This window comes from Populus euphratica, unplaced genomic scaffold (genome assembly GCF_000495115.2).
Source record: "Populus euphratica unplaced genomic scaffold, PopEup_1.0 scaffold13.1, whole genome shotgun sequence".
NCBI classification, from domain to species: Eukaryota; Viridiplantae; Streptophyta; class Magnoliopsida; order Malpighiales; family Salicaceae; genus Populus; species Populus euphratica.
This window is the reverse complement of record NW_011499872.1, coordinates 958,330-968,989: the sequence shown is the minus strand read 5'-3', so window position 1 is coordinate 968,989 and position 10,660 is coordinate 958,330. Positions and strand designations below refer to the sequence as shown.

The window sequence follows — 10,660 nt, the reverse complement described above, 5'->3', positions numbered from 1 at the left end:
TCGTAAAATGTCAAACATCCCAGCTGGTCCTATCTATTTATTTTACTACTTATCCTAATTAACTGGCTCTACGTCTACTCTGATTAAAAACAAATGTGTGTGTGTTATATTCATAGTTTTTCACATCCTTTAACCCCCCAATCTATATAAACATATTCATAGCTTCCTACATCTCCTCCTTGTCTCTTGGGAGGAGGAGATCAAAGAAAGAAAGAAAGAAAGCCTTAAAAGCATGACCGCCACTACCACCACGTCCATCACAACCGCCCTGCTCCACCTCTCCACACTCCTCCACCTCTCCACCACAGCCTTTTCGATTGGTGTCAATTATGGTACCCTGGCCAACGATCTGCCATCACCATCTCAGGTGGCCAGCTTCCTTAAAACACAAACAATTATTGATAGCATCAAAATCTTTGACACCAATCCTGACATTCTTCGCGGTTTTGCCAACACAAACATTACCGTGACTGTAACCGTTGGTAATGGTGATATTCCTGCTCTTGTTGATGCAAATGCCGCCGGCCGATGGGTTGCTAACAATATCGAGCAATTTTATCCACAGACAAGGATTAAACTCATCGCTGTTGGCAATGAAATCTTGTTTTCTGGTAATAAGGAGTGGATTTCTCATCTTGTACCCTGCATGAAGTCCTTGCATCAGGCTCTTGTCCGTGCTGGGATCAACGATGTTAAGGTAAGATATTTCTTTCTTTCTTTTTTTCCCCATTGTCAATACATGGACGATATATATTCATCAAAATAGTCGATTGGTAATCCGTTATTTTTTCCAGTTTTCCTTGAAATATATTTTGCCGGTAATTTCTCTGTCCTGGGAATATGTTCGTGCATGATTTATATTCATTCACATGAATTCATGAAAATAATATCAGAAAATTCAACATATCATTTTAAGGCTATATATACCTTGAACTGCAATACAAGTCAAATAAGGTTTTCTTTATCACCAAGAAAGCCAAAATGTTCATTTCCACAAAATTGTTCCTAAAAGTATATACATTATGTGAAACGTATTTCATACACATTGAATTTTAGTTATTTTCAATTTCTTATTGAGTGTAAGTGTATCCTCATTTATTCTTAAACATAGCAATATACATCTCGATCTTAAAATTAGTATTTAAGCATTACTTTTTTTTGTAATTTAATTATGCAGGTGTCAACTCCTTACACCCTTGGAATCTTGCAAACTTCTGTGCAACCAAGTGCTGCCCGGATTAAGCCTGCCTATGGCAAAGTCGTATTTGCACCCATGCTCGAATTTCTACGTCAAACCAAATCACCCCTTTTGGTTAACCCATACCCTTATTTTAGCTACGCTCGGAGCATGGAAGACTACATCCTTTTCAAGCCTAACCCTGGTTTCCATGACGACAACACCAACATTACCTACACTAATATGTTCGTTGCAATGATGGATGCAGTTTATTCGGCAATAAAGGCCATGGGTTACGATGACTTGGACATTGTTGTGGCCGAGTCCGGTTGGCCCTCACTTGGCGACCCAAACCAGCCCATGTGTACTGTGGAGAACGCAGTGTTATATAATAAGAACATGATTAAGGTTGTTACTTCGGGGGAGGGGACTCCTTTAATGCCCAAACGGCGGTTCGAGACATATGTTTTTGCATTGTTTAATGAGAATCTTAAGCCTGGAACAGCCGCAGAGAGGAATTGGGGCTTGTTTAGGCCAGATTTTAGCCCGGTTTATGATGTTGGCATTTTGAGCAATATTGGAAAGGTATGAAGTATATACGCCACCTTTTTGCTTCTTTATAGAAATCTTCTTTGCACCTTTTGGGTAGTGATTTCAATTTAACTATTTATATCTATGGATAATTTTTTTTTCAAAAACCCGATCTATGACTGATTCTTATTGAGACATTGCTTTGATCACTTGCATGATTAACATGGATAGGAGATCGATCATGTGTATGAACATAACAAAAATTGCGTGTATATGAAACATAATATTGACATTATGATAGGTAATCTAAAAATGTCATACCATATTCGATAAAACTGAATTTTTTTTTTTTTGAAGGAGTCTAAATAATATTCTTCACTTGCTTTTCCCTTTGATCTGTCTCTCTCTTTGTTTCGCTTCTTTGCAGCTATCACTGTTCTTTACTTCACTCCTTGTAAAAAAAAAAACTTGATTAATATTTAAATTACTACTGTCAACGATCTGAGGAAGTAAGGAGAACACGTGCACACACTTGATTAATTTCTTATTGGACTGAACTGGCTAGCAGGCAGATTCTCCCCTGTCACAGCAGTCGCTATTTGCAAGGTTATGCCATTGCATTTTACTGATTCATTTTCGTCTTTTGCTTACTTGCATTATACAGTCCACTGGCTCAAGCCCGTCTCCTACAAAAAGCCCATCCACTGGTTCAAGCCCGTCCCCTACAAAAAGTCCATCAACTGGTTCAAGCCCATATCCTACAAAACGCCCATATACTGGTGCAAGCCCGTCCGCTGACTCAAACCCATCACCAACAACAAGCCCTTCTACTGGTTCAAGCCCATCACCCACAACAAGCAAGACATGGAGTGAGCCCAAAGTGAACGCTAGTGGCAAGGCATCACAAGCGAACAAAGGCTATGTGTGCATCCAGGGGGCGCATTGCAAGCCTATTCAAACTGGTGGTTCCAGTTTCAATCCAAACAATATCAGGTCCCATGCATCATTGTTAATCCCGCTCATTATGATTTGGTTTGTATGTATATAGACAAATACCAACATGCTTGAATCTACTTATAAAAGAAAATAAATTTAAAAATGTATTGAAGGCTTTTGAAATTGTTATGTGTACTTGTATATACAATCTTGGCAATTTATTAATCAATGTTATTGATTGCGCATATACATTAATGTTTACAATGTCAGCGATACAATATATGCTATAGTATACACTTGTATTAGGGTACATATATCCAAAAAAGACAAAAGGTTGTTAAAACAGGAAAATAAAAACAAAAATAAAAATAAATCTGTTCTGGGATTATTTTAAAGTAAATTTATTTTTATTTTTTTAAATGCACGTCGTTCTTGTGTCAAACAAGACAATAGTCAAATGATACTTCAATGACAAGAAGTCACCTTGTTGTTCTTTCTTCCTCCTGTTTTGATTTGTTTGACATCAAAACTCTTATTCTACAAGGATCGTGGAGAACTAGAGGCCCATTTAGGAGGGCAGCCAGCAATTGCCCAGCCCCTTTTTTGCACCTGCTCTTATTCTACAAGGATCGTGGAGAACTACAGGCCCATTTAGGAGGGCAGCCAGCTTTTATGCACCTATGCAGCAAAGGCTGGAGCCTGCTCTAGACCTACCTGGGCTCTTTTAGCATAATATGGCCCTCACATAGAAGCCATCTCCCCTTAGACATGCCGACATGTCGCTTGCTTATCCCGAGGGGCTGATTTTCTGGTGTGAAATATATAATATTTCCTCAGCAAAAACGTCATCAAATGAAGAGGAGCAATGCAAATGCAACTTCTCTGAGCTTGCACCCATGCGGCCTGATAAAACACTGACCGACGCAGAAGAAAGATAAATACACAAGTGCAGACACGCATGAAAATATCAAGAAACCTTTTTGCTTTTAATCTGCCAATTTTTAACGTTACAAGGCGGGCTCACCTGGAAAAAAATCATGAAGCTCTCGAGGATCAATCAAATCTCCAAATAATTGGTCCACTACAGGCCTGTTGGACTATTTACTTTGCATCCGTTGAAATAGAGGGAGAAAAAACAGAAGCATCAGTAACCCGATCCATGGGTTACCTATGTTTACAGTAAAAGGTACACAAATTCGGAAAAGCAAAATTTAGAAATTAAGTTTTCGGGAGAGGGAACATTATACCAATCATGGAAAACCAAACGTTCCATGAGAGAAACACCCAACCTGATATTTTCGTTCTGAAATTATTAATGAGAGCCAAGAACCTCCATTAACCTTTCCTGTTTTTGTTCTAATTAATTATGTTTTTTCTGTATATCATCCATGATTCATCGATGTTCATACTTGATACAATGATACCATTATCGATATAATAATTTTTTTGATTATGATATTGCTTTCCCTTGATTGCGACCACGTCCAAAATTACAATGAAAGATGACCTTAAAATCTTTTTCAAGAAGCTGCCTGAACTGTTTTTTTCCCCCCTAATTTTTCACCTTGCAGGTGCATGCATGATGATGATGGACTGAAGTGATTACAGTCATTATTATCAATAATCGTAATTACAATGCTTATCACAGCTTAAAACAAGAAATTGATTGATCCGAAAAGAAAAAGGAAATAATCAAATATTCATGTGTATTCACTTCGAGTTAAATTCATCGAGACTCTATTAATTACAGTACTGCTTTGTCGCTATAACCATCCAAGCAATCATGAGATAAGCCAACTTGGAACTATATTTTTTTATAATGCTCTTAGGTTCTGTCCGAATAAACGGAGTTTTCTAACTTGTACCAATCTCGTTTGTCTTTGCGATGCTTAAAATAAAAGAGAAAGCTTGTTCTTACAGGAGTGCAGTGGTGACATGTTTTTATTTTTAATCTCTACTTGGTGTTTTCATGGAGAGGGTGATGGTGATTGCAGCAAGGAACATCTGCTTGAAAATAAGAGTATGCCTACTCTCTGTTTTTTCGGGAATCGTAGTCGTTGCTTGTTTTGAGAATGACTTGCAAACCATTCAACTCAACCTATCCGAGACCGCTACCCATTTGTTCAATTATTGATAGGTTTTGTACCAGTTAAGCAGATGTAGGTGTGATTTCATGCTTAGAGATGGACTTTTATGATCTCTGAGCCAACTTTCTTGGGATTTAGGATGCCACTCGCCACCTACTTATATCTCAATTATGGTACATGCAATTGACGCAACGAAAGCTTAAAACTTGGGGCCCAAACAATGTATAGGAGGACATGGTACTAATTAGTTGATCCCTAAAACTCCTGTCAATTGAACCTAGGACTCACATGTAGTCATGATTATACTCGACAAATCACAAATAAAATAAAATAACGTTTTAGTATTTGTTCAGAAAGGAAAGTGTCATTACTGCCACAGATTTATGACTTTCATTGAAGGGATGAGAAATGAAAGCAATTGATCAATGATGAAACCCTGGCAGGGTTTTTTGGTTTGGCCCATGGGGTGGTGGCCCTCGTTGCGAGAGTTATTGCTCTTAGCTGGTCTTCTCTCTCGGCACCTCTGGACTGGAATTTCTTTCCCATTAAATGATTAAAGGCAATGGTGCCTTTGGAAGGAAACAACTTTAATGGGAAGACATGTAATGGGCTGTCAATAATGAGGTGAGCGTCATCTCTCTATCCCTCTCAGAACATACAGAATCAAAGGCAACCACCTCCTCCTTTTCAAAAAAGAAAAAATAGTTCATTTATTAAGCTTTTTCTCTGAACAACTTCCACCAAACAATTGTTAATGGGTCCAGTTACAGCCCATGGCTGATCTAACCACTGTTCCAGTTGCGGACTGGGGTTTTGTGGAGTGTAATTGACAGCAATACCAGTGTCTGTAAAAACTTACCAAAAAAAAAAAAAATACCAGTGTCTGTAAGCGTGTCTTTTATTGTATTCAGATAGCCACATATTGCCTACTGTTAGCTCAACTTCCCGTGTTTATTAAAATTTTGCCCGAGGAGATAAAATTATAGTTAAAAAGTCAATAGAAGGATTAAACAAATGGGTGTGATTATGATTCTAGGAAACATATTATCTTCTTGATTAGTGTTTTTTTCCAGTTTGGAGTTGCCAATAATGTGGTCCTGCCCCTCTGTTAGCGACCTTATGAAGCCAACTTGGGAATAATTTCCTCTTGTATCTCTCCTAGCGGCACATGTTGCACTCATGAATCAGTACAAATGTTGGCTCTGGCACAAGGGTTTTTGTGATGGATGTTATTGAGCAATATTAAGTCTAAAAAGTTGTGAAAATCTCTATAAACAGATCGTGATAGAAAAGTGGTATCAATATACTTACTTTGCTATGTATATTACTAGTAAAGTTAAAACATCTGGTATTTTTATTATTCACAAAAATATTGTTTATCCTTTTACATTGTATTGTGAATTAAATAGTTTATTTTTTAAAATTTTTTAAATTGATGCCCAATTATTATTATTTTCTTATAAAAAAGGATTGAATTGAAAAAAAGATAATTCTAGTGAAAAAAACATGAAATATAGGTTATAAATTGAGAATATGGTGATAAATTGAGAATATTTATCAAAAAATCTGTTGAGTCTCTCATCTTTTTTATTTATTATGTTATAGGCCCTTGAACTTTTATAGAATTCAATTTTTATATCGAATATAATTTTACTCATTTTCAGTTTTTTTGTTGGAGAAAAAAGAAAAGGTAATTAGTTTTTTTTGTTGGAGAAAAAAGAAAAGGTAACAGATTTTGGTTTAGAAAAAGAGAATATTTATTAGCGAGGAATCTAACCACCAAAACAATAGTTTTTTGTGTTAAATAGGTCTATATGATGATAAGTGTTAAGATTAGGTAATATTTTTTAACACTTTAAAAACACTTGAAAAACATTTAAGCTTGGAAAGTTTTATTTATTTATTTATTTTGGGTGAGTTTTGGGTTTTAAGGTGGTTTTTTATATTTTTTGTGATTATAAATTCATTTAACAGAATCTCTAGAATGTTTCTTCAGTATTTTAGGCTAAAAATATGTTGAAAATGAGTTTTTGGATAAACAATAAATGATATTGTTTTTCAATGTGATTTTGGGAATAAATAGATGATGTGTCAATTATTTTTTCTAAAAAAAAAATATAGTCGTCATTGGTTAATTAGACCAGGCCTAGCATCACCTAACTTGGTTTTTTTTTTTTAAAGTAATGTATAATAGATGATGTGTCAATTATTTTTTCTAATAAAAAACATATAGTCGCCATTGCATAATTAGACCAGGTCTAGCAGCACCTAACTTGGTTTTTTTTTAAGTAATGTATTAGTTGATATTTTTTTTAAAAAAAATTGATTTTATGTTTTAATTAGTTTGTGATGACTTTTAATGATATTGAGTGTGTTTAGTTTTTAAAGAGATAGAAATGGTTTATTTGTGATTTTGTTTTAATTTTATATAGATTAAATTTATTTTTTATAATATTTTTCACATGTGTAGCCTTGCATTTTTTTTATTCAATAATTTTTATTTGTTTTTCTATTATAAATTTATTTTGATAGAAAATTTCTTTAAACATAATAAGGTAAATTACTTGTGTTGCGATGTTAAATATTTTGATCTTCATTTGCTGCTTGATTTTGTACAACATCTCAATATTAGGTTGATGTGTTTTTTTGCAATCGTATATTTTTGTATCATATAGTTAAATAAAAATAGTTTTGGTAAAAAAATTGTAATCTCACAAAAGTCTATAACCCAATTCACGTGTTTAATGTATTAGCTTGAGTTATTCTATTCATAAGTTTGATGAGTTATTATAAATGTTTTTTTAGTTTCTAGTATGCTAAGTTTTTTAATAGTTTTTTTCTTGATTTTAACCTTTATTATTGAATTGTTTGAAAAATAAATTGTATAATTTATTTATTTGTTTTTGCTTTCTTCAAGGTTATTATCATTCCAAATAAATTTTTATTTTTAGGCTGTACTCAATTCGTGACCATATATTTTCATCATATAAGAAAAAATTATTTTATAAAATATAAATTATTAAATTCAATAGAGTTCCTAATATAATTTGACTGGGAACCGAAATCGATCTAATAAGTCATTGTCTCAATAGTTTTTATAAAAAATAAAAAAATATTATTTTAAAGTTTTGTTAAAAATTAAGTTATATTTTTATTATTTATCAAGATTGCATTTTAATTTATAAAATCAATTAATTTAATTTAAGTTGCATGAAATTTAGTTTAAAACTCACATCAGACAAAAAAAAAAAATAGATGGTAAGATTTTAAAATTCACCGTTAAATTAGGATTAATAATACAATAAAAATTCTTTATACTTTTAATAAATTTTTATATATTTTAAAAAGCTGACCGTGGCAGACCAATAATGAATAATCTATTAATTACAAAAGCAATTGGCATTATTCTTTTCGGTATTACGCGTACATTATTTATCCATTCCATACATTAATATGGGCATCCATACAGCACCTTCATGAGAAGCACCGTGTCAATAAAAGGTGCCCAAACAGCAAAAAGTTGAGTGAAAGAAGTGGCAGCATCATGATCAGAATCGTGCGATCAAAATACGAGGGCAGGTAATAACTTTTTTTTTTTTTTTCTAGTGGCTCACTCAAGAATTAAAATATAATAACACGCAATATTAGGATAATCAAAGTTGAGTGGATACATGTAAAATAAACGTAATTTTTAATGAAGGGATGGCATACATAACAAACACTGATAATGATAGCATAGTATAAAGATGATTTAATTTGTGGAAAGTGGTTACCCTCTTTTTGACTCTTAATAACGTTTCAAATACAAAAGAAAATCCAGACAAGAGAAAATTCATACTGCATTACATATCTTGAAAAGCTATAGATTGGTGTGGTCATCACAGACAACAACCAAAAAAAAAAAACAAGGAAGAGGAAGAGGAGGAAGAAGAAGCAAAACCGCCTCCACCAAGAAATTCACAAACCTCATGGAAGAGAAGGAGAAGAAGAAACACAATAAGAAGCAAAAACACCAGCACCCAAACCAGCAAACCAGCAAACCAGCATCAGATTTTTCTTTCAAGCCTAGTTCAGAAGTGAAGGGTCTTCGTTTTGGAGGCCAGTTCATTGTAAAATCTTTCACAATCCGGCGAGCAAGGCCTCTTGAGCTGCTAAAAGTCCTTTCCTATCCACCAACGAACAAGAACAGCAACAACAGTAAGGCCGCTTTCCCTTCAACAACAGCTTTTCTGCCTACAAACTTCGCTATATTAGCACACCATGCTTGGCATACCTTAACACTTGGCCTTGGTACCAAGAAATCTAAAGTACTCCTATTTGTCTTTGAATCCGAGTCCATGAAGTTGGCTGTTGACAGAATATGGCCACCAGAGATACCACTTGGAGAAGTGAACAAGAAACTTATAAGAGGCCTGAATGGATGTGAAATGGCAAGGTTTAAGTTTAGAAAAGGATGCATTACTTTTTATGTCTATGCAGTTAGACATGTAGGCAACATGGGATTCTCTTGTGCAGATGATCTAAAGATTATATTACAGTCTGTGGTTGCCCTCAATGATTTCTTGGATCACACTGCTATGCTTGCCATGCCTCACCAAAGAAGCATCAACTATGCATCACCCCAGGTCGCCATGGCTCACTAGGCATGCTTATTTTTGCTCCTCCTTTTTTATTATAGTTTTAGGCCTTTTCTTTTGATGATTTTAGTACTGTTTTTTCCTTAACGATGTGGGGATTGGTTTATTTGTGGGGGATCGCGTATGGGATTTTCTATTTGTCCTAATTAACAAAAGGAGTTTATGTTTAGTCTAAGTAAATACTGAAAAAATTCGAGTTTATTTGGTGGTTAATTCAATGTCTCAATCTGCAAGTCGATGTTGCAGTTTGACATGCAGTGGCACAGCTACCTGGCATATCAAAGCTCTTTCAAATGGAAGGAGTATATTATTATACTCTTGTGATGAGTCTTGTATAATATTCATGGACAAATTATTATTTATTCATTTCCTTCTACCATTTCTGTTGTCTTTTTTCAAATTGCTGGTAACAATATAGCCAAGAAAATTATTCTTAAAGAATATTCCTTTACAGGCAATAATCTACAGTATTTTAATTTTTGCATGAGTGCTCCTTGAGTGGCCTGTGCAGGTGTCCGAAGAAAATATTAGTGTGCTAATTTTGCACATAACGTCATACAAGAACCTTTTAGATTTTGAAGAAAATCTTGACGTTATGTAAAATGCCAAAATGTGAAAGTAGTTAAATAATACCGCTGGAATGGTAAGTTTTAACTCCAACACCAACTGTAGGGCTGCAATCTTCAAGTGTAACTTCGATATTTGAGCTCACGGGTTGGATCAAAGTTCTAACAAATTGATCTTGAACACAATTTACGAGAAAAGAGTACTGTTTGAGTCCTGGAGAGGGGAAATTTTGGATTGAATGAGCCTGTCACGCTGCAGAGATGCTGATGGCAATTACAGGGTTAATTGGCACGATTCATCTCTACCATGGCTCAATGCAGGGAGCTATGCAGTTACTAAAAATATGAAAGGATTGAGAAGATGATAAAAATCTGAACCTAATGCTGATCATTCGACAAACTCAAACCCATTTGTCATGGCAGTCATAATCTGGTTGTGTCATTTTACCATAACGTCAAAAATTTCTCCAAGATCTAAAAGGTTCTTATATGAGCATTATATAGCAAGTACTAAGCAAGGGTTGATTTACACGGTGACCGGAGAATTTGTTGTTTTATGGGCGTGATGATAAGGATATATGCTGATGATGGATGATATATTTCAACTACATGTTGGGTCAATACAAGAAAAAACAACCTCTGGAGCATGATAGAAAGCAAAACAGGGAGCAGGTTCAGGGCCAACCCCTCCCACCTCTACAAAAGCATTATGGTCTACAAAAGTGG

The 10,660-nt window shown here is 34.6% G+C and overlaps 2 protein-coding genes across 2 annotated transcripts; both read left to right on the top strand.

Annotated features, from left to right (window-relative positions):
- Positions 1-232: 232 nt before the first annotated feature.
- LOC105127677 (glucan endo-1,3-beta-glucosidase) lies at positions 233-3,299 on the top strand. The gene is made up of 5 exons (XM_011029053.1): positions 233-697; positions 1,178-1,762; positions 2,274-2,290; positions 2,549-2,744; positions 3,189-3,299. Exons 1-5 carry the CDS (start codon positions 233-235, stop codon positions 3,297-3,299), a joined length of 1,374 nt encoding a protein of 457 aa, XP_011027355.1.
- A 5,209-nt stretch (positions 3,300-8,508) lies between these two features.
- On the top strand, positions 8,509-9,734 carry LOC105127552 (uncharacterized). The gene is made up of 2 exons (XM_011028896.1): positions 8,509-8,633; positions 8,665-9,734. The coding sequence occupies exon 2, from the start codon at positions 8,700-8,702 to the stop codon at positions 9,372-9,374; it is 675 nt and encodes a 224-aa protein (XP_011027198.1). The 5' UTR covers positions 8,509-8,633; positions 8,665-8,699; the 3' UTR covers positions 9,375-9,734.
- Positions 9,735-10,660: the final 926 nt, after the last annotated feature.

What these genes read in the sequence shown, in the direction of transcription:
- LOC105127677 (XM_011029053.1), top strand. Translation starts at nt 233, where the DNA reads ATGACCGCCACTACCACCACGTCCATCACAACCGCCCTGCTCCACCTC. An exon ending in CTGGGATCAACGATGTTAAG is followed by an intron (nt 698 to 1,177) that starts GTAAGATATTTC and finishes TTAATTATGCAG; the next exon opens with GTGTCAACTCCTTACACCCT. An exon ending in CGCTCATTATGATTTGGTTT is followed by an intron (nt 2,745 to 3,188) that starts GTATGTATATAG and finishes TTATTCTACAAG; the next exon opens with GATCGTGGAGAACTAGAGGC.
- LOC105127552 (XM_011028896.1), top strand. Translation starts at nt 8,700, where the DNA reads ATGGAAGAGAAGGAGAAGAAGAAACACAATAAGAAGCAAAAACACCAG.